General features: G+C 44.3%; 1 protein-coding gene across 10 annotated transcripts in view; it reads left to right on the top strand.

The window, feature by feature from the left end:
• Positions 1-340: 340 nt before the first annotated feature.
• The window catches only part of LOC130165618 (CREB3 regulatory factor-like), a 38,761-nt gene continuing 16,924 nt past the window's right edge, over positions 341-22,177 (top strand). Inside the window, exons 1-6 of one of the 10 annotated variants that reach the window (XM_056371063.1) lie at positions 341-498; positions 13,125-13,204; positions 13,332-13,396; positions 13,518-13,634; positions 15,930-16,776; positions 21,515-21,688. In XM_056371063.1, coding sequence (XP_056227038.1) covers positions 13,388-13,396; positions 13,518-13,634; positions 15,930-16,776; positions 21,515-21,688 — 1,147 coding nt within the window. In that variant the 5' untranslated portion in view covers positions 341-498; positions 13,125-13,204; positions 13,332-13,387. The other 9 variants (XM_056371102.1, XM_056371049.1, XM_056371082.1 and 6 more) reach the window with 9 other exon arrangements.

Genomic DNA, 22,177 nt, shown 5'->3' with positions numbered 1-22,177 from the left:
CTAATTCCCCTGGGGATCAATAAGGTATTGTGATTGTGATTGTGATTTATCCGAGGTATTCAGAGGGTTTATAGGAGGGACGTTATACCCAGAGTTCTGTGGGTTTGTGCAAAACAGAAAAAGACAGCTGATGCATGACGTGTCAACACCTCTGTCGCGTCTTGTTGTGCTTCCTGTGAAAGGGCGGCGCCCCCGGTGAGGGACTGTGGCAGTTTTGAACAAGTTACCTTGGCAATCAAGGACAAGGTTGATTCCCTTCACTCACGCAAAAAGATCCTCACACAGTCGCAGGGAGGCAGGCGTGCACGATTCGCACGCCATCATTCGGCTCACATCATCCATGAGGCATTTTCGCCGGGAGAGGATGCAACAGAAACAGCCAAGCCTGGATACTTCCTGTCTGATACTGAAGAGGTGAGAAACCAAGAAGCTGTTCCCTCTAAAGTCTCTCTGTCATTGGAGGAGCTGCAAAGTGAGAGACTGAGAACCAAAAAAAAGGTAAGGTGCATTTACCTGCTGATTTGCTCTTAAAGGCTCAAAACTTATTGTTGTGTTCCTGCACTGAAGCAAGTTTCATCCAGAATGAGATCAAGATGGAAAAAGCAGAAATATGTTATAAGATTTTACCTGACCGGCACACGACTGATCGATTGCATCACAGGGTTGATAGATCATCATACAGACGGACGGCTCCATTACTCTAATGTTTAAGAGCAACGACGCCAGTTTACATTCACCCTCATAAAGGATCCATAAATGGTTTGTTGTTAATTCAGTTAACACTTTATAAATCATAAATAAACAGTTATAAACAAGTTTTTCATACAGTGATGCAGGATCACTATTTGGCAAGATCAAGTTAAAGCTTCCTTAGCCTTACTAATGACTTACTCACTTTTTATTAACGAGTTACTAGTATTTATAGCTGGTAAAAGGGAGTCTTATAGCAACTCATTAATAAATGATGATGTGTTATAGTCTTTACAATAAGGCTCCTTTTTACCGGTTATTAATGGTAGTAAGTCGTCAGCAAAACTAATGAGTAATGAGCATTAACTTGATCTTGCCAAATAGTGAGCCTGCATCAATGTATTAAACTGGGTTATAACTTGCTTATAACTGATAATTTATTATTTATTAAGTATTAACAACTGAATTAATTAATTATAAACCAGAGGTGGTACCAGATTAATAATAACACTTTAGGTTCCAGTTCCAGTCCGACCTGCGCCACCTACAGGCAAACAAAGTAATAGCTGCTGCAGCTTTGACACTTCCCGCCACCCGCAGACGATTCATTTAGTTTTTCTTTCATTTATTTAAACCTGGAGGATCGTGGATCATTTGCAATGATGTCGAGATACGCAGAAATACACAAAGCTCAAATTCAAAATTCAGATACTCAGTGAAAACATTGAGGTGAAGTGGTTTGAACTGTCCAGGGTGAGCGAGCGTGTTGAACTTCAGAGCGTCTTGTACATAGTTCCATGTGGTTCAGATAAAACCCACGAGACTTGAAGCACAAGAGAGTCAGTAGAGCGAGTTAGGTCGGGTCCTGTGGTCCGGTCCAGTCCAGTATAGACGTTACACAGAACGTCCAATAAGGGCGTCATGGATGAAAAGGTGGAGGTGTTTATTATCACGCCTCTGTGCCAGAGTGGACCAACCAACAATGAGCGTTAAGTGGCCGGTTTGCCTCTTCAGACCTGCTGCTCCGATGGTCCAACAGCTTCAGAAACCTCCCGCCGCCCCCACACCTTCCCAAAAACCAATTACCCAGCATTCACACCCACCTCACACTGCCAGCGGCCAGCTGTGCGGGGGTGAGAAAGGAGAGGGGGGGTTTGAACTTCTCTTTGTGGCTCTTGTTTTTCACTTTATCTTTTTTTTTTTTTTGGTGTGTGTGTGTGTGTGTGTGTGTGTGTGTGCGTGTGTGTGTGTGTGTGTGTGTGTGTGAACAGCAGTGATAACACTGTCGGCTGTCATCAGGTTTTAAACAGTTTTGTGGCTTTTCATTCTGCTTTTGTTTGTTTGTCCATTTGGAACAACTACACAAAACTGTTATCTGCGTTTTATAATCTATATTTTACACAATAAACCTGCAGAACAAGGGTTTTGTAAACATGAGCATATTTTCTACTGAATTCCAGATCTGCAGCAGATTTAATGTTGTTGTATCACCTCTTATCCAACAGATTTCATTTCTCTTTTCCTGTGTTTTATTTTGTTGATCCATAAGAAGATATATTTGTGGTTTCAAGAACCATAAACCATCTCAGTGTAGTTTTACATCTCCTCTCTCAGCTTCTCTCTGCAGCTCTGGTAACAACAGGTCGGTGATTGTTCTGAGTGATTCAATAAAAATAAAGCAGATTTCAGGTAAAAACACTCAGAGAAACCAAATCCTGTAAAGGTTTGGATGGTGGGTCCAGGTGGGCGGGGCTTGGTGACTGCTTTGTTGTGACATCACAAAGTTCCAGAAGTCCTGACGGCTGGTTTTAAGGCTCAGTTTCTGAATACAGGCTGTGTGCATTTCTCTGTGGACTGAGGCTTTGATACTTTCACAGTCTTAATATAGAAGCTAGAGCTGATCTATAATCACACTACACATGGACACAGACCTTTACACTGGAGGAGCTTTAAAGGTTTAAAGGAAAAGAAAATAGCTGTTGAATGAAGAGGACAAAGAAATGTAAACAGGTCAAGTTCCTGGAACATAAAGTGAATCCTGGTTCAGAGACATTTCAACAGGGAAATCACAATCACTAATGTTTGTTTTTTTTTTAAAGCTGCTGTTTTGTGTTTCATAACCACAACCTCCATCTTGTTGTAATGCAGCTCTCACCCATGGGTGGCAGCACTGAGTCACTGCAGCTGGGCACAACGAGGAAGATAAGAAATAACACAACATCTTGAATTTCACGCACCTCTGTTATGGCTTTAATGGAAATCACCCAGACTCATTAAGAGTGAGTGGATTTTTAAAATGAGTTTACACTCACCTGTTGTTGACGTTATTCCTCCTGATAGGTCACTGAGATGTTTACCTTTCCTTCAGCGAGTTCACATATTAAACATTGATTGATTGTGAACTTCTGAACACCAAATGGCCTAAATGGTGTCAGGTCATGCATGTCACATGACCCTTGGCATTAATTATGATTTTAACGAGGTCTAAACCATGGCTGTTTGGTTTTAACAATTGAATTAAATAAATGTTTAAGCACATCCAGGAATCCCAGAATAAAGTTTGGGAACAGAATAATGAAACAACATGTTGCATGAATATTTATGAATATTTATTGTTGTGGAAAAATGTGATTAGTAATGTACCAGTACGCTCAGCACAAATAGATTATGTTACTGCTATTAGTCTCCTCTGCCGTCCTCCTACATTACCATAGAAGAGGACAAACATCTATAATTCACCACTGGCGGCGCAGCGCTGCAGTCTCCCTATGGATGCTGATTAATGAGCGAACAGCCCATTAAGTCAATGTGACATTTTGAAAAAGCCGCAGTGCTCTCGTGTGACTGATTGACCAACGGTGATTTATACAACCGTCTGATCACGACTGAGAGAGAAAGATAAAGTTACAGTCATTAAGCTTTACACTTACTAAAAGCTGTGGTGTTGTCCTTTAAGTATCACGTACGCAAGCCGTGGCCTACATTTCTCTTTAAACAGATGAATGCCAAATTAATACACATTATTTAAGGGCACAGACACACACACACACACACACACACACACACACACACACACACACACACACAGCCTACAGGCCTACACATATGGGCTGTGAGTGACAGACACAGATAAACACCACAAACACCCCTCGGCTTATCCTCTGTAATATTCATAAAATGTGGCTCATGCGCCATGACAACCTGCTTTCATCTGAGAGTACATTAAGATTTAACAATCTTTATGCAAACAGCTATATGAGCTGGCCTAAATAACACTGGCGGTGCTATAGACGGCTGTGTCTTTTCATCACAAGAGAGCAGCTGCAAGCCTGTTGATGCATAATTTAGTCTTTAGTCTTTATGCTGCCAGAAACAATTTTGAGAGCAATTTTTTTTTTGGAAGGTTAATACCTGATGATATCAATAGTTTATTAAAAAAAAAAACGATAATAATATATTTTCCAATATTTTTGATAATGATCTTTTGAACGTAGGAATATGTAACAGTGATTTTACACAGTAAACTTGAAGTATAACAACTAGGCGTGGGCAGTGTGGAGAAAATCATCACTGTTTATGTAATTTTCCATTTCAGTGTTGATGTATGCTGCGATACAGTCATTATTTTCTCTGGAAAATCAATGGAGTAACTGTTGGATGAGATAATCAGACAGGAATGGATGTTTTAAATAAAAATAAACAACGCAAGTGGTTTAACACATTTCTAAATGACCTAAAATATCTTTTTCCAATTCTACTTACAACATATTTTCTGATACTGATGTATGGTGATAAGCTAAAATCAGCTATTGATTGTGTTCTGATATAGATAATTATATTATTATGATAAATATATTAAAATTCTGCATTTCTCATTCACACATACACACAGTTGCCAGTTTATTAGGTACACAACAGTTTAACACAGCAACCCTGCAATGAAACCAAACTTAATGAAGTTATAATGTTCAGTTTTTGTTGACACTGTAAAAAGGTGGTGATTGAACTTTAAGGTCAGTGTTTGAGGGTTAGTATTAAGTAGAGGTTGTTGTGTTTAGACTCCATGTTTATCAATGAGGGCACAGACTCATCGCTTTTATTTATTTTATTTAAAGTAAACCGCTGAGCTCCTGGATCCTCAGCGAGCTTAGGGAGCAGTTGTGTAACGGCTGCTGAGTTGTAGTGAGTCCGCTGTGGAGGCCTCCTGCCCGGGGTCTGCTCCTCTGTTCAACACGTTGGTATGGAGGGGAATCGGCTCCAGCGGGGCTCAGCTCTGAAGCAGCCCGGAGCCCAGCTGGGGTCAGTGGGTTCACAGACTCAGTCCTCCCGGTGTCCTTAAAGACGGGTCGTGTGACCCCGCCCCTCTGACGACCGCCGTGTCGTAGAAACAAACCATATCCGTTTTCACTGGTTTCAAGAGCAGTCAATTTATCAACTGTGAACTACCACAAACCGGAAATGTGGTAGTATGCCTTTCATAATAAAAGCTGTCCTCTCTCTTTGGGAGATAACATCTGATGACTTTCTAAATGTATTTTATGTATGTTGTAAAATACAGTTATCAAATAAAATAGGTACCTATCATCTTTGAACTGTAAACAGGATACTGTGTTTTCAGTTTCATATGAAAACTACATGTTTGTTGTGACATCTGTTTGAAACATGAAGTTAGATACTTATAGTTAGATAAGTATTTCATGCTCAAAATCTGTGTTGTGATGTTTTTGGAATTTCCTGTAGCAGCTTATAATTTAAAAACATTTGCTAAAGACCCACTTAAAACTTGATTTAGCTTCATGCTAAAACTGTTGTATGATTTTTTTGTTTTGTTTTTTTGTTTTGTTTTATTTGCTTTAAAAAATGTTCTGTCATTTATTTTATTTTATTTTGTTTTGCATTGTTTTGTGGACTGTATAACTTCATCTATTTGCGTGATTTCATGGAGGGCTGCTGCTCTCGTTTTCTTACTATATGCACTGATTTCAATTGAGCTGATGTGCACTGCATTGATTTTGTATGCACTTGATACATGTCATTTTATAGATTACCTAATATATCAATGGCAAGGGCCTGGTGTTGGAAATTAGTTTCATCTATATACTCATGTAAAGTACACTAGACATCGCCTCTGCAACTGTCTGTACTTGTCCCTTACTACTGTGTGTTGAATTAGTATCATTATTGTTATTATTTTCCTTTTGGAATAATGATAATAATAATGCTCTCCTATTCTGTATGTTTTTTGCTTTATGTTTTATTTATGTAATATTTTCTTATCTTACATGCTATTTTATATTTTGTCATGTATGATGTATTCTTGCTTTGAGCACATTGAGTTTACGCCTGCCGTATGAAATGTGCTATATAAATAAAACTGGCTTGACTTGACCAATAATTAAAAATAAAAAAAATCATCTCTATTCCAAATTTAATTCCAGAAATATAGTATATATGTATATATAGTATAATATAGTTTTAATTAAAAGTTAATTCATTTATTAATTAAAAAATTGATTTGGTATGTGTGAATGGTAAAATAAATACCCAATTCAAATTTTAATTTGGATATTCACCATGGCAGTGAGCCTCAACGCTACTTTTATTTTGAAACCCCCGACCGGAAGCTTGTCGCGCTACTCTCGCAGGAATTGACGCTCGGTCTACGGGATTATTCGTGAACTTCAGTTCCCCCCAATCCGCCGATGAGAGCTGCAACTGTTTTTACAGCTGACACACTTCCCATTTCGATCAGGTCAGTCACTCACAACTGCTTTCTCCATCTTTACGGTTCCGACGAACCCAGAAATATGTAGCTAACCACTGCGTAAACAACAACAACAACAACAACAACACTGGTAGTACAACAACAACAACAACAACAACAAACAAACAAACAAACAAACAACAAAGAGGACCCGTAGCCAACACATCCAGCCGCGGGGATCCACACCCTCCACATATCCGTGCGTGTGTTTGTGTCTCCGGCCACTGAAAGTGGGTTTAAACCGCGGAGCCGGAGCAGAAACTGCGCTCCGGTCTTGTTTTGAAAAGCCGTGCGGACGGCACCACGTCCTACGCGGAGGGGGTCCGCTGCTCACGCCGGTCAAAGTTCATTAATAAAGGAATCAGCTTCAGGGGAAAGAGAGAGAGAGAGAGAGAGAGAGAGAGAGAGAGAGAGAGAGATGGCTGCTTTTATTCTCCCACCCTCTCATCTCCAAAACGGTAGGCTTCTTCTTCTGCACCAATGGAGGGGAGGGAGAGACATGAGGAGGAGGTGGAGGAGGAGGAGGAGGAGGAGGAGGAGGAGGAGGAGGGGGGTGTTCAACAGTCCTACAACCATCTTTTCTGTCCCGTTTGTCCGCCATATAGAGCAGCTCGGTACTACAGTAAACTAACTTCCTGCATGTGGCTGTAGGTTAAACGGGATTTCTGGGCTGCGCGGCCGCTGCTGTAATGTCCACGCGGGCTCCTCTTCCCCTCTCCGCGGATGGTGCGTAATAATAATATCATCTGGAGAGGCCGAGGCCGACATTTTACCCCGGTCCGGAGGAGCCTTAACTCCGAGGGGACATCCGTGGACGCGCGGATAAGGTAAAAAAAAAAAGCCCCATCTCGCCGCTTTCTGCCCCGCGAGCGAATAAAACGCGCATTTGCGTCAAGTTTGACGACCGAGAAGTTACTGACAAATATTTAAAACCACAGACGGAACAATTTTATGTTGTCTTTTAACGGTCTTCTGTGATAAAAAATGGCTACTTTCACCTGGATTTACAGACAGTAGCATGTACGGCACAGAACTACACTTGACCTGGAATATTTTAAATGCATCATATCCAAAGATTAACTGGAGATATGAGTTTTAGGAAGAGGAAACTGTATCCTTAACATTTATATTTTATAAATAGAGTCTAATTATATTTTAAACCCCTTTCCCTACACATTATACATCTATCCTACTTATGTGTCCCATATTCTTACGCATATTTAATCAGTGTTTTTTTTGTCTTTAATGGCCCAGCATAGTTCTATGGTAATAAACCTTCCTCTCATACCGAGTACAACTTGCCTGGGCCTGTAACATTACCACCACCAATCGGCAGCAGCACCTGCAGGTGGACAAACAGCAGCCAAACTTGTTCGGTGATTTATTCTTCGCCTCAACTTTAATATTTAAGAGAAGAAGTCCGAGGCGGCGGAGACAGAAAACAGGCTTTACACCTGCACGCAGCCGGAGCCGTTAAACGCTGAAGCCGATCCACATGCTCAGAAATCGGCCGTATTAACAATTAATATTGGACATCCGGTGGCAGTGCCAGCTGCGCCCCATTTTTATTGTTGTCTGTGCGCTGAAAGGATCCCTGTTGTCTCGGCTGGATACTCCGCGACGCGTGGTGGCTTTTTTTGGTAGGAATTTCTGCTTAAATTTAAAAAAAAAAAAATAAATTAAATTAAATAGAATAAAAAAATAAAAATGCATGTAATGAAATGTGAATGTGCAGTGTGAAATAAGAAGGAGGGGGTCTGGATGTGGAAGTGCGGCTCCTCGGCTCGCCGTGCCATGCGGGACACACACTGCTGGCTGCCACCATGGCACCTTCCTCTCCTCCCTGCCCTGGCTCTGTCTGTGCTGCTGCTGCTGCTGCTGCTGCTGCTGGATCCAGCTGTGCGGACACGCAGCACCGTCATGCCCCATTAGTTCTGTTGCACTGATCGGTTCATCGGCAGATAAGACAGCTTTTCTCTCTATTTTTTTCGCGGGGAGAGTTGTGGACGCGCACCGGATGGACAGGGAGCGAGACGAGGCGAGGGGCGGCAGACGGGGCCACTTTGGCTCTCCATCGTTAACGGGAAGCGGAGCTCCAAGGACACGGAGAGGAGAGACAGGGGGCGCATCCAGGTCGTTCACGGTGTTTGTGCGTTTGTTTTTTTCTTTGCCGTGATTCAAGTTCTTTTATTTAATTAGAGGAGAGAGGGAGATTTCCCAGGCGAGACGGAGCTTTGTCAGCCGCCCAGATTTTTGGAGCTTTAATTTGGCAAATTGGCTTCCCAGACAGACCGACAGCCAGACCGTCTCTCCTCCCATGCTCCCCCGTCTCCTCCTCGCTGTTCTCGGCCATAGTCTCCTCCATCACAGCCTTTTTTTTAATGGACTCTTGCCTAATTCACTTTTTCTCTCGTCTCTCTCTCGTGCGTAACCTCCATCCATCCATTACCAGCTGTCCTCTGTCATACTGCAAGGTTTCTTTTTTCTAAAGAGGCCTCCAGCTGCTGAAGGTTCATTGTCTGGTCAGACTGCTCATGCTCTAAATTTACCTCATGGTTCACTATCACAATGACTTTGCTTCCACTCTGGCACATGGAGAGGAACGGTGCGTTGTAATCAGATATAGTAATCCTATAATGCTTTTATTTTGAAATTTACTATATAAAAACTACATTTCTGGGGAAAGTAGTGATGGCACATGGGATAGAGACAACATAAGGTTGTTAAACACTACAAACACACCAGAGCACTAAAGATAAAGTATAATAACTCACTTTTTTGAATACTTTTTACCCCTTAATACCCCAGAGTCATATTCCTACCCCCAAAAGCTTTGTGATACCCTGTTGGGATGTAATAGATGTGAACCAATGAGTTGATTCACTGATTTCTTGCTGGACAGAAAAACAATCTGCAGCCATCGTGATTAACGATTAATTATTTAAGTCGTTTTTTAAGCAAGAATGCTTCACATTTCCTCACGCCGGCGGCTCGTTTGTGACGGTCTGCTGCATCTCTTTGTCTTGAGTGATGATAAAATTGAGTTTATTTGTATTTTAGGCCGTTTGGTTGGAAGAAAACAAGCTGTTTAAAAGACATCATCTTGGACTTAAGGAAATTATGAATGGCATTATATTAATATAATTTTTGTGGTGCAGGCACGGCTCAGCATCCTTTGAATACCCTGCTCCTAGTTGCATAACGGTTTGTTGCTAGGATAAGAGGTCATTTTCATTTTTGCATCCTCACAGTCTTCAGGGTAACTGCTCCAGTGCATCACTTACACACCAACACCAGAGTTGGTTGTAAGTGTTTTGGCGACACATGGCCGCAAATCACAAGCGATTGTGAGGCTGAGACGACGTTTAAACCTCGCGTGTCTAAGGAACTGCACAAACTGGCTCTGCATGAACCGTAATCTTAGCACACTGTGAGTGTTAGCATACATGTTTGCTCTGTCACTTATGTATCTGGTGTAGTTGTTACATAAGCAGCAGTTGTGTTGGCATCTGCTGTGGCTGCGCAGCCGTGTTCACACAGAACCAGCGGCTCAACGTAAAGCCGATGGTTATTGGTGGTTATTGACCCACAGTGGTTTTGAGATGAGGCAATTTCCTCTTTGTTTCCCCAGTTGCCTGACAGTGAACTCTGCCTGTGAGTGTGTGTGTGTGCGTGTGTGTGTGTTTATGAGCGAGGAGACCTTTGGACCGAGCCTTATGTTGAACCAACACACAATATAAATGATTGCAGGGTTGCTCTTTCAGCGCCTGGCTCCTATATCAGCCGGAGTGTGAACAAATATAAATAAGAATGTGTTTGGTGCGTCGGTTTCTCTGTGTAAATTTACCTTGTAGAAACGCAATAAATGCCTGGAAGAGACCTGCAGTCAGATGAAGCAGATTAAAGGAAACGGTGAAGAGGACGTTGGTGGGATTGTTTACTTCTTGTTCGGAGCGTGACACATAAAATAGTGGCTCCTCCTCTGGCAGAATGAAAGTCACTCTGACTTGTCCTTCATGCAAATGTGAGGATCATACGTGTTTTTTAAGATTTAAGAGCAGAAACAATCACAACTGACACCTGAGCAAGTCCGTGCAGCTGGTGCGAGCAAACAGGCTTTAACCCCTGTGTAAACGCACAGTGCTGCTGCTGTAACTTCACGATAACGAAGCCTGTCCTTTGTGCGTTTGTACTTGAGTTTATCTACTTGAAAACGCTGTATGTGCCTGATAAGTGTTTGTATACACAGTATGTTGGTAGCTGGCTTCACTCCGTGTGCCAAATACCAGTTTTCCATGTGGCGTGCCAAGGCAGTGTCATAACCGCTCAGCAAATCCTCATTTCCTCGTTCTTGTGTTGCCGAGGTCAGTCCACAGAGAACGTATTGTGACATTGTTCTCGAATCACTGAACCAGGGTCAGTCTGAGCTGGTGTCTCCTGGTTTTCCACAGGTACTAAAACAGTGGGTCTGCATTGTTCCCGCAGTGTGTGTGTGTGTGTGTGTTTGTGTGTGTTAGTGTTGCTCGCTGTTTCATCATGTCCCCGTCTGAAAGGAGCTCGGTCTGATCAGCAGTTTGCACTGTGGCCTCCTCTCTTCTTCTCTGAAGGCAGAATTACATTTTTTTTTTTTTTTTTTTTTTGGATTCACAAACATTAACCGATGCAGAGCTTCTCCGCAGGCAGAAGTTACCTCATTGGCCGGGTTTAACCGTAGTGGGCGGAGTCAAAGAAGCTGTTATTTAGAGGGCAAGTTAGCTAGGTTAAAGGATAAGGCCGGTTATATTCTCTTGTTGCTGCTTTGTCTTTGGTAAAGACCAAAACAAGTGTTGTCAGTGCATGTGAAGCATGATACAGCTCATTCCTCGCTGCCATAGAGCGCCATTGTTGCTCAGAAACAATTAAAACCACATCAGTGAGTCACACTGTTGCACTGGGTGATATGCTCCTTCATTACCATGAGCGCGCGCACACACACACACACACACACACACACACACACACACCATCGTGCTGCTGGAACTACTCACTGGAGCATTGAATGTGTATTAATCCATGACTGAAAATAGTCCCAAACACACACAGTTTACTCCCGTTTGACTCACGTTTGCTAAAAACCACAGCGACTGTAGCTGCCGAAGAATATTACTGAGTTTACAACAGTGATGTCATTGTTGCCTGATTTTAAAGTAATAACAACAGACTGTAAATAAAGATGGACGTAGCCACCGTGACGTCACCTATAGTTTTGTGAAGTAAGCTCGGAGTGGGCCGCCCCGCCGTCGCCATATTGTCAGTGTCTGACTCCGCCCCTAACTCCCAGCTAATCCAAACACAAAAGAGGTGGGGTCGAGACGGTTTGTGGCAAGCATACGCTCACCCACCTGTCACTCAAAGAGGCCACGCCCTCAGTCTTCCATAAGTTTAAGCCTTAATAAAATGTAAACAGGTGAGTTATAGAAACAGTTGTTAGAGTTATGGTTGCTATAGAGACCAAAACAGGCTGTAAACATGTTTATTTCTGCCGTAAAGTTGGACATTTTAACATGGGAGTCTATGGGGATTGACTCACTGTTGAAGCCAGACTCTAGTGGTCGTTAGAGGAACTGCAGTTTTTAGCGCTTCAGTGTTAGCTTCACTTTTCAGCCCTTGAAGTTGCCGCTTGGTAAGAACCAATAGTATTGAGAGGTGGACTTAACACAATGTTAGTTTTTGTGTTTTTATGAGGTTTGTTGACAGTAAGAAATAAATAAAATGACACTTGTTTTATCCTTTTTAAAACCATGTGGCTCAGCCGATCCTAGCTAGCTTAGCACATTTACCAGTTAGCTGGAGGATTGCTAATGTTTAGCCTCCAATGCTTCAACCTCCTCCTCTCCTGCTCCTTTTTTAAAACAGCATTTCTAAGCAAGAAAAATGTGTTTTTTTCCTCCTCATGTTGAGTTTTAACTGAATCACTGAGGTGATTTCTGCCTCTGAGAAATATTTAGCTTCATCTCTAATCTGATTTTATCTTCTGTCTAAACTCTTCTCCTCTACAGCTCGATCATTTCCTCCTCCACCGGTTGTGTTTTTAAAAAAACAAAACAAATTAGCATCTTTTGATGAGGCTTTGTGACACACAGCGGTGAAATGCCAAACGCTAGCTGGTAAATATCCACATTTGAATTTGCAGACATGAACACGAACACTGCTCCGCACAGTAAAAACACCGCTGGCAGGTCTTTCTCAGGAAGTGATCCGTCCTACATTTCTGTCAGCAGCAGCCGCAGCGTGTTTTTCATGTTGAATAAATGGATGTATTAATAGAAATACTGGCCAGTTCATGTAATCAACAATGGCCGCCGTGAAACAGGCTGAACAGACAAAAAGAAGAGCTCCTGCTTCTTTTTAATGTTTCTCTTCACAAATGTGACGTCTAAGAAAAACACATCTCGCAGTAAACAAACAAAACATAATTTCACTAATTACTTCGGTCAGATGTTTTCTGCTGGTTTACCGCCGCCATCTCCTGTGAAGCGAACGCACCTCTGTACTGTAATGATGCGTTTGCTTTCACTGTGTTATTGCTGTGTCATTAACATCTTGACCTCAGCTGAACCCATGTCTGACTTCCTTCCTCTCCTTCCTCTCCTTCCTCTCCTTCCTCTCCTTCCTCTCCTTCCTCCTCCAGGCTGGGAGGCTGAACGCTGCAGGGCTGCGACATGTGAAAAGAGCTCCACCCCTTGACCCTCACAACTCTCTCAACCTTAGGTATGTCCCCTCCTCCTCATGTCATCTTCTCCTTCTGCCGTCTTGGTAACAACCTCTTTCCTCCCTCTCTTGTCTCCTCCTTGTTTCATGTCGATGTTCAGATCTGAACTTGATTTTGTTTTTGCAGCAGAACTCACTTGAACTGACGCTGTGACCGCGACCTGACACCCTCCTGCCTCGGGCATGCCTCAGGTAAAGTAGGAACATCGGTGAAGCTGCAGCAGGCTCTCCCCCAGCACTTCTGAGTGTGTCTCACTCTTTGTCTCTGTGTGTGTGTGTGTGTGTGTGTGTGTGTGTGTTTCCTCCCTCTCAGCCGGGTATGAATGGGATGGAGCCTGCGTTTGGCGAGGCCTACGGGGGACACAGGGGTCTGCTGAGCCCCTATCCTCTGGCCATGTCGCCACAAGGGGGCAGGACTGAGTACGACCAGGTGAGACGTCACATGACTTAAAATGACACTTTGAATGTCCTTGAAAATATTAGTTTATTCGACAACATCAAAAAAATACAGCCCTTGATCTTCTGGGCAAATTAGTCGGAGCCTTTTTCATCATGACCTCACGATAATATGTGAAGGTCTCGTCTTTTCTATTTGTGACCAGCGTCATGCTTTACTTTAAAACAAGCTGCTGTCGTTGGATTTCACCTGGAAAATTAAATTAATGTGCCAAATAAATCATGACGCACCTGAAGCATGTCACCTAAGAAGCTTCTGCTCCACCGAAGAGACCGGAAATAAAAAATAAAGAAACTGTAACGTTCACAACACAAATGCCACGTTATCATTTTTAAAGGAGGTTTGACCGGAGCTCTTTTAATTATTGCGTTTTCTTATATAATAATGTAACTCAACAGTATGTAGCTTCAAGATCAGTCTGATGAGATTATTCCTCTAGGGGAGGTTGAATGATTTTTATCGGAGGAAACAGGTTTTTACTATCGACACTGACACTCTCCGTTCTATTCAAGTCTGTGTGTGAACCGTGACCCTGAAAGCAGCTAAAAGGAAATCAGCATTCATTAATTTTACACCTTCTACATAAACCTGCCCTGAGTGTGAAACAAAAAAAACTTTGCCTCTTGATAAATGAAACATTTGGTCTGTAAAGTTTATAAATTTTGGATTTCACTGAGAGAGAAACCTTGGAAATGTAGACGTGGGCTCAGGGTAGTTATTTACCCCGGACTGTCTACGCTGGTTAAACTGGGGCAGCAGACGAGCTCCAAGGTTATTGAGCATCTTACGACTAAAGCAGGAAACTTTCTCCATGTTTCTATGAGCCGCAGACGTGACCTCCGGGACGGGGCGGAGCCTCCTGGAGTAATGAGTGTGGTCCAGACCAAACTAGCATGCTAGCTTCTGATTAGCGTGTTCGCTAATGTGCTAGCTTGTCATGTAGTTACATAGAACACACGGCAGAAGATGTCATGTGTTGTTAACGAGCTACAGCTACCTGAACACCTGGAAATGGGTGGAGGCTGCAGCAGATACGCGTCTTCATTAGAACAACAATGTATGATTATAACGGAGGACCAAGGCCTCGAGGTCACCAGAGGTCAGATACAAACAGCGTCTGAAGACCTTAAAACCTCGGGGGGTGTAGATTATCTGTCTGCCTCCACACCAGCAGCGTGGAGCTCAGGACACAGCTGTAATTAATCAGATCAGTTAACGAGCTCCCTGATTGCATTCACCTGGTGTCTCAGGTGTGAATCAGTCCACGAGGCCGAAAACAACAACGTTCATTTACTCATTTACTCACCGTTCAGAGAGGAGTTATTCCTCTGGGGGGGGGGGGCGTAGCACGTAACACTTACAGCCTCAGTTCGCTGCTGTATCTCAGGGCTCCTGCTTCACCTTCCTGTGATTAACTGGCGTCTGCTCCGTCAGTTTGGACGTAGGACAGGGTTTATCTAAGTCGACAGATTTCAGCTCGTTAACTGCAACATTCACTCAAGAACAAACGGCATGAAACATGAGCAGGACGGTAATTAACCCTCTGAGGTCTTTTCCGTTTCTATAGTATTTTTAAAATGTGTTTATATCACAACTCTCAGAACTACCTCAGCTCTCTGGGCTAAAAGATCATTTTCCCCAAATGCTGAAAATCTGAAGCAAACAAACCTTTACTGATGTGGATGAATTGAAATGGAAATTCTTAGGTTAATAAAAAAAGGTTCAATATATGAGTGAAATAACAGATAAAAGCCTAAAATGAGATTTTGTAATATGACTGAGTGGAAACGTTGTCTGTCGATCTGATTTAACCAAATTTTAGAGGCCTGCTTTGAGTCACGTACAATCTCACAAGATTATGAAACAGGAAGTGGAGAGTCGACAGATTCTAACCACATTTAAACCACATTTCTACGCTGAGTTCTCGCAAAGATATTAATAGGGACATCCGTCGACCTCAGACGGTCGACCAGCTGCTGAAACGTCACGTTGCAGGTGAGTCTGTCTGAGGCAGCGGCGCTTCGTACTTGCCGCCGGCGCTCACCGGCGTTCAGGGGCGAGCTGTCTGAGTCTGCAGCTGTCGGTGTACATAATTAAATTAAAGATTAATAGCTGCCTGGAACGATGAGTTTATTTTCAAAGCAGCAGGCGAATATTTTATTACTGAGCTCCTCCTGTTCTATTAAGAGTCACGCTGACATGTGATGCAGCACAGGAGCACGAGACATGGGAAACTGCCATATTTAAGTTTATCTCTGTCCCCCTCAGAGCGTGCTCCTCATGCTTGGCTCCCCGGCATCACCAAGGAAACGGCCCTTTGAGTTGCTAAGCGACCTGGTGGACGACGGCGGCTTCGGCGAGGACCTGCACCCGGAGCGCTGGGACGTGTCGGCGCTGGACGAGATGGCTCGCTACACCAAGCTGGGCCTCGGGGTGGGAGGGGAGCTGCTGGCCTGCTCCGAGGAGGCCGTCCTGATGGGCCGCTGGGGGAGGAGCCGGGAGGAGGAGCAGGAAGAGGAGGAGGAGGAGGAGAGGAGGAGGAGCAGCAGCAGCAGCAGCAGCAGACACGCAGCGCCTCCCGTCACCCAGGAAGTCCAGGCCACCGCTGCGGGGAGGGAGGAGGGGCGCACGTCTGTTGCCACGACAACGGGGAGGGAGTTGTGTGTTGCAGGAAGAGCGGCAGGAGGAGGACAAGATGGGGGGATGTCGAGGGAGCGCACGGTGGAGGTGTATCAGGTGGCACAGGAGGAAGAGGAAGTGGTGGCGGCGGCGGCGGCAGCAGCAGCGGCAGGCTTGGCTCTGGAGCACTGCAGCGAGGAGCACAACTACTCCCTGAGCCAGGGGGGGGAGCTGGGGACGGGGCCTCCGACGGAGGAGGTGCGAGCGGGGGAGACGCAGCAGGAGGTGCGGGGCAGGGAGGAGATCCAGGCCAAGACTGACCTCTACCTGGAGGAGGAGGAGGAGCAGGAGGAAGAAGAGGAGGACGAGGACGAGGAGGAAGAGGAAGAGGAGGAGGAAGAGGAGGAGGAGGAGGAGGAGGAGGAAGAAGGAGAGGAGGGGACGGAGGAGACGGCGGTGGAGGCTGAACTCTCCAGCTCCTCAGAAACTGAATGTGGTGAGTCGTGCTCTCAGTTTGTCTGTATCCGTGTGGCTCGTCGTCTGCCCACGCGGAAACCATTTTAATCTGTGGCGGGTCCAGACCTCAGAACGCCTGGGCCCGGCCCGGCCCGGTCAGCCCAGTCGGCCCAGTGCCGGCACAGCGCCGGCACATTAAATACCAAAAGTTGCGGGTGTAATTCCCGGACGACATACCGCTTCAGTGGCTTTGAGGGTTGGATTCTCTTCATGTTTTCAAATACCATCTGTAACAGCAACATCTGTGTGTGTGTGTGTGTGTGTGTGTGTGTGTGTGTGTGTGTGTGTGTGTGTGTGTGTGTGTGTGTGTGTGCGCGTGCGTGTGTATGTGTGCGTGTGTGTGTGTGTGTAGTTGAACATTTTAAACCGGCTGTTGAAAGTTGGATCAGATTGTTAAACAACCGTTACAGTCGAACTTTTCATGCAGCTTCAAACAAACAGAAACACAGAAACATGGCCGCCGCCGCCGCCGCCACGTTCAGCTGGTGGCTCATCATCAAAACCTCTTTCTCTTCTTCGCCTCATTATTTCTTCATCCCTCACAAGCCGGAGCTGAAACTCCTCCGTCAGTTACATCGGCAACTATTTAGATAATTGACGAATCAGTCGTTATTTTTTCCAAGAGAAACATTTTCCTCTTTCAGCTTCTTAAATGCGAGGATCCGCTGCTCGCTCCCGTTTCACATGAGAAATAATCTCATTATCGTGTTATTGTTCTGGACTCTTGGTCAGACAAAGCCGTCACTATGAACTCTGGGAAACTGTGTTTTTTTTTTTTTTTACAAACAAAGATTAAATCAGTGAATGAAGGAAATAACTGGCAGATAAATAAATACTGAACAGCCCTGTGTCACAGGACTCATCACTGTTGTCATGGTGATGAAGCTTTGACCTTTGACCTCTCTACTTACTCCACAAGGAAGAAGGTGACTGCTTTAAAAAAAAAAAAAGAAAGAAAAAGCTTTTCATTCATGTTTTTATTATGACAAACATTGACTCACTTCCTTCATTCCCAAAGGGCCGTTTGTTTTCACGACCGACACGTGTTCGTGCTTCACATGAAAAACACACGGGATCATTCAGCACACGCACGGCTCGTATGGAGATGTACGTGAACGCCGCGCAGCTTCACAGCAGATTAGATTTCTGTCTCAGAAAGTCGAGGTTGAAGTTTGTCAGTGGATCAGAGAGAAAAGAGTCGAACGCTTCAGAAGAGATAAATAATAGATGGTGATATAAGACGTTCAATTAGATATTTAGATACAACAAAGATCGCAGCAGATAATTGATCATATGGCGTTTGTTAATTATTTTCTCTCCACCTTTGCAGCTGCATCACATCTGCACCTTGATAATGTGAATTTAAGGAGAACAAGTGAAGAAGCCAGAACGCACCGGACTCAGTACACTCTATGAAACTGGGTGTTTTTGCTACTTAATCACCCCCTATATTATATTATATATGTATTTATATTATATTATATTATATTATATTATATTATATTATATTATATTATATTATATATCTTCACAATTCAGTTTTTCTCTGCCAGATTTTATTCTTGCGTTTCTTGAGCTTTTTTTCCTCTGAAATCAGATCTGCATAGGAAATAGATGTAGAGATAGAAAATCATTTGATAGTTTCCTGATTTGTTTTGTGAGAACCAGGAACTTGGTCCGTCTCCGTCACCCGACGTTAAGAACCTGGATCTGCAGCAGAAACCAGCCACTCCACAAACAGAAAAACAGTTGGAATCTTTTTACTGGTTCTAAAGACGACGGTCTCCTTGTGATATATGATCCGATGTGCTGTGAGATCCGTCTATATAAGGAGTCGCAGCCTCGCTCTGAGGAACACGCCAAACTGCTCGGGTTGTTTTTTTTCCCCCTTTGGGGATTTTTTTTTTGTTCTATATTTTACTTTGATAAACTCAAAGACAAAAAAAGGCATTTTAACTCGTGTGCCTGCAGTCAGCCCAGCAGCTTCCTTCTGTTATTAACATTTCAGCTCCAGGAGCTCGTTGCATTTACCTGTAGATTTACTCCGACGTCACCGTGACAACCCGGTGTTTCTTTTGAAAGAGCAGCTTTGATTTCACCAGTTTCACAACTTTATCATCATTTGTGTCTGTTACAGATTCGCTCGTTAATAATGTAACGGAGAAGAACAAACACTCAGCTGTTTCTCTCTGATGCGAACGTTCAGCACATTGAATTAAAACTGGAGCTCAGAGACAGAGGTGGCTTCACGTCCAGACTCCAGGACATGAGATGTAAACATGTATATTAGATCACACACACACACACACACACACACACACACACACACACACACACACACACACACACACACACACACACACACACACACACACACACACACACACACACACACACACACAGATAAACCGACTTCACGTCAGATTAGCATCTTTTCCCAGACTCCCTCAGTGTTGTATAAACACGTCTCAGGCGTCTTGTTGCGAGGCACCGGGGAGGTCGCTGGCTCGCCGTCTGGGTCGTATTTCGACAGTCGCAAGACGCCATTGTCGCTCTCCATTGTTGTGTTGTTGTGTGTGTGTGTGTGTGTGTGTTTGTGTGTGTGTGTGTGTGTGTGTGTTTGCCCAGTCAAGCCCTAGCTATTCTTACCAGTAGTCCATGGTGATGGCAAAGGGACTGTGTGATGGATGTGCTTGTAGGGAAAGAGTGAGTTTAGGAGACTGGACAGAGGATTGAAGAGCAGATTGTGTGTGTGTGTGTGTGTGTGTGTGTGTGTGTGTGTGTGTGTGTGTGTGTGTGTGTGTGTGTGTGTGGAACAGTGAACCATGGAGCAAAAGACTGGGTTGAGAGGAGTGTGCAGACAATGGCGCTATCTGCAGACTGGACCGGGCGACATGATGTTACATAAGCCTGTGTGTGTGTGTGTGTGTGTGTGTGTGTGTGTGTGTGTGTGTGTGTGTGTGTGTGTGTGTGTGTGTGTGGCCTGCACAGCCCTGGTTAATGGCTAGGATAGGACATCATGGTTATTAACTTTGAGCCTGATTTAATCCTGCCAGCTGACGTTTATTCTCACTGTGTGTTTTTGAAATGTTTTGAGGAGGCGTCTCCTCTCCCTCCTCTTCCTCCTCTCCCTCCTCTTCCTCCTCTCCCTCCTCTCCCTCCTTTCCCTCCTCTCCCTCCTCTCCCTCCTCTTCCTCCTCTCCCTCCTCTCCCTCCTCTCTCTCCTCTCCCTCCTCTCTCTCCTCTCCCTCCTCTCTCCTCTCCTCCTCCTCTCTCCTCCTCTCTCCCTCCTCTCTCTCCTCTCTCCTCCTCTCCCTCCTCTTCCTCCTCTCCCTCCTCTTCCTCCACTCCCTCCTCTTCCTCCTCTCCCTCCTCTCCCTCCTCTCCCTCCTCTTCCTCCACTCCCTCCTCTCCCTCCTCTTCCTCCTCTCCCTCCTCTCCCTCCTCTCTCCTCCTGCTGGTGGAGCTTTGCATGTTGTATTATTTATGATGCCATTATTCACGGCTGTGCGCCTGAGGCTAATCTCCTGTGACGTGTGTGCGGTCGTGTAGGTGTCTGCCTCTGAAACGCCGCGCAGCCGTACAGTCGATAGCCGGCGGTGGCTTTTGTCATGGGGACGTACAGCATGTGTTTATGGATTAGGGCTCACAGTGTGATTTCATACCAGGCAAACGTGAACATTAATACCCGTCAGTTATGATTAAGGTTCATCTGTCACATTAAGACGCAGGATATTTCCCTTCTATTAAATGTCTTAAACATGGCTGTCAGCGGCGTCCACCCCCGTCCTGATGGAGGTTCAGGTTTTCTACATAATAAAGTGATAGAATCGTATTGATTCTGTATTTAGATCCTGATCCTGGACCAGGTTACATCCACTGCTTATTCCTCTCATCAGAAAAAATGCAGATTGATTGTTTGATTGTTTCATTTTCAGATAAAAATGCCCAAAAATATTAATATTAAAACCGTATTTGTTGAACTAGTTGTTGAAGGAATCAAAACAAATTCAGCAGATGAAGCTAAAACCAACAATCGTCTCTGCTGTGATGAAACACTTTACCCACAATGCATTTACCTCCTACAGTATTCTGAAACGAGTTATCACGGGGGCCAATCGGAGTCCAAACAAACTTTGTGATGGCTCAGCAGTTCTGCCGCTGAACGTACGAAGCTTCATGTAACTCGATGCGGTGAAATACAAACAGAAGATAAGATCAGAGGAACTGAGCAAAGGAGAAAATAACATTTGTAAACAGCTGCTGATGGTGAAGAAGCTGTCGCAGGGCGGGAAAGTCTGGAGGCGGAGATTCTTTTATTTATTTTTTATTGTAACCAAACTGTCATGGCGGCTCGAGGAGATGTCGCACTCTCTCCGGTTTAGAGTCAAGTATTGATGGTTTGATTATGAGAGAGAGAGAGAGGATGATTTTATTTATTAATCATGTTTAGGGTTCCCTGACTTCCTGTCTGACACTTTGTTTTCAGGATATTATTAAAGGTAATAGCTGTTTTTTTCTGGTTAATAACAAGAATAGTGAAGAACAGAATGAATCCTTGTGTTCAGGAGCTAAAATACCGACTGTTTGTTTCTGGTTTGTCAGTAAAAGTTTCAGCTACAGACTCGTGTTTTATTAATGGTTCATGTTTTTAATGGTGTCAGATATTTCACCTCTAAAACATTTATGTGTGTGTGTGTGTTTGTGTGTGTGTGCAGAGGTGGAGGCGGAGCCGGCCAAGCAGCCAGGTGAGCGCCCGTCGAAGCGCCGCTGTTTCTGGGAGTACAGACGCGCCCGAGAGTCGGCCACGAAGAAGAAGCTGGGCGGAGACGTCCACTGGTCCCTGTCCTGGAGCTCCAGCACTCTGCCCAGCACGCTGTACCGCAGAGAGGGTGAGCACACACACACACACACACACACACACACACACTCTCACGATTGGTGACGAATTAATGAACAAAACTACCTATTTATACTATATATTACATTATATTATTTAAACCTACAGATTTACTAAGTCAGAGTCATTTAATCAGGCAGATAATTAACAGATCGATTGGCTGTTGCAGCTGAATCACAGAGATGTGAGGTGTAAAGATCCGCCGGCTGACAGCCTGTTTGCCGTCGTTAAAAAACGGCGTTCACGCTGCAGCTCAAAGCGTCCCATTTCTCCTCTCTCGTGTGACACAGATCGGATCGGGACCCTCAGGCGTCTGCCCTACATAACACTTTTATGTCAAAATCTGAATCTTCTCAGCGTTTCCCTGATGATAGGTGACTGTTGTGTGCAGCAGCTTGGCAGCAGCGTTTTCCTGCATGATACAGTCCATTAACGTAATCCAATACACTCAAATCCAACTGCCGCCTCAAAAATGAGCATT

Source organism: Seriola aureovittata, chromosome 3 (genome assembly GCF_021018895.1).
Source record: "Seriola aureovittata isolate HTS-2021-v1 ecotype China chromosome 3, ASM2101889v1, whole genome shotgun sequence".
Classification (NCBI taxonomy): Eukaryota; Metazoa; Chordata; class Actinopteri; order Carangiformes; family Carangidae; genus Seriola; species Seriola aureovittata.
The sequence above is the reverse complement of the archived record's forward strand: the minus strand, read 5'-3'. Positions and strand labels throughout refer to the sequence as shown.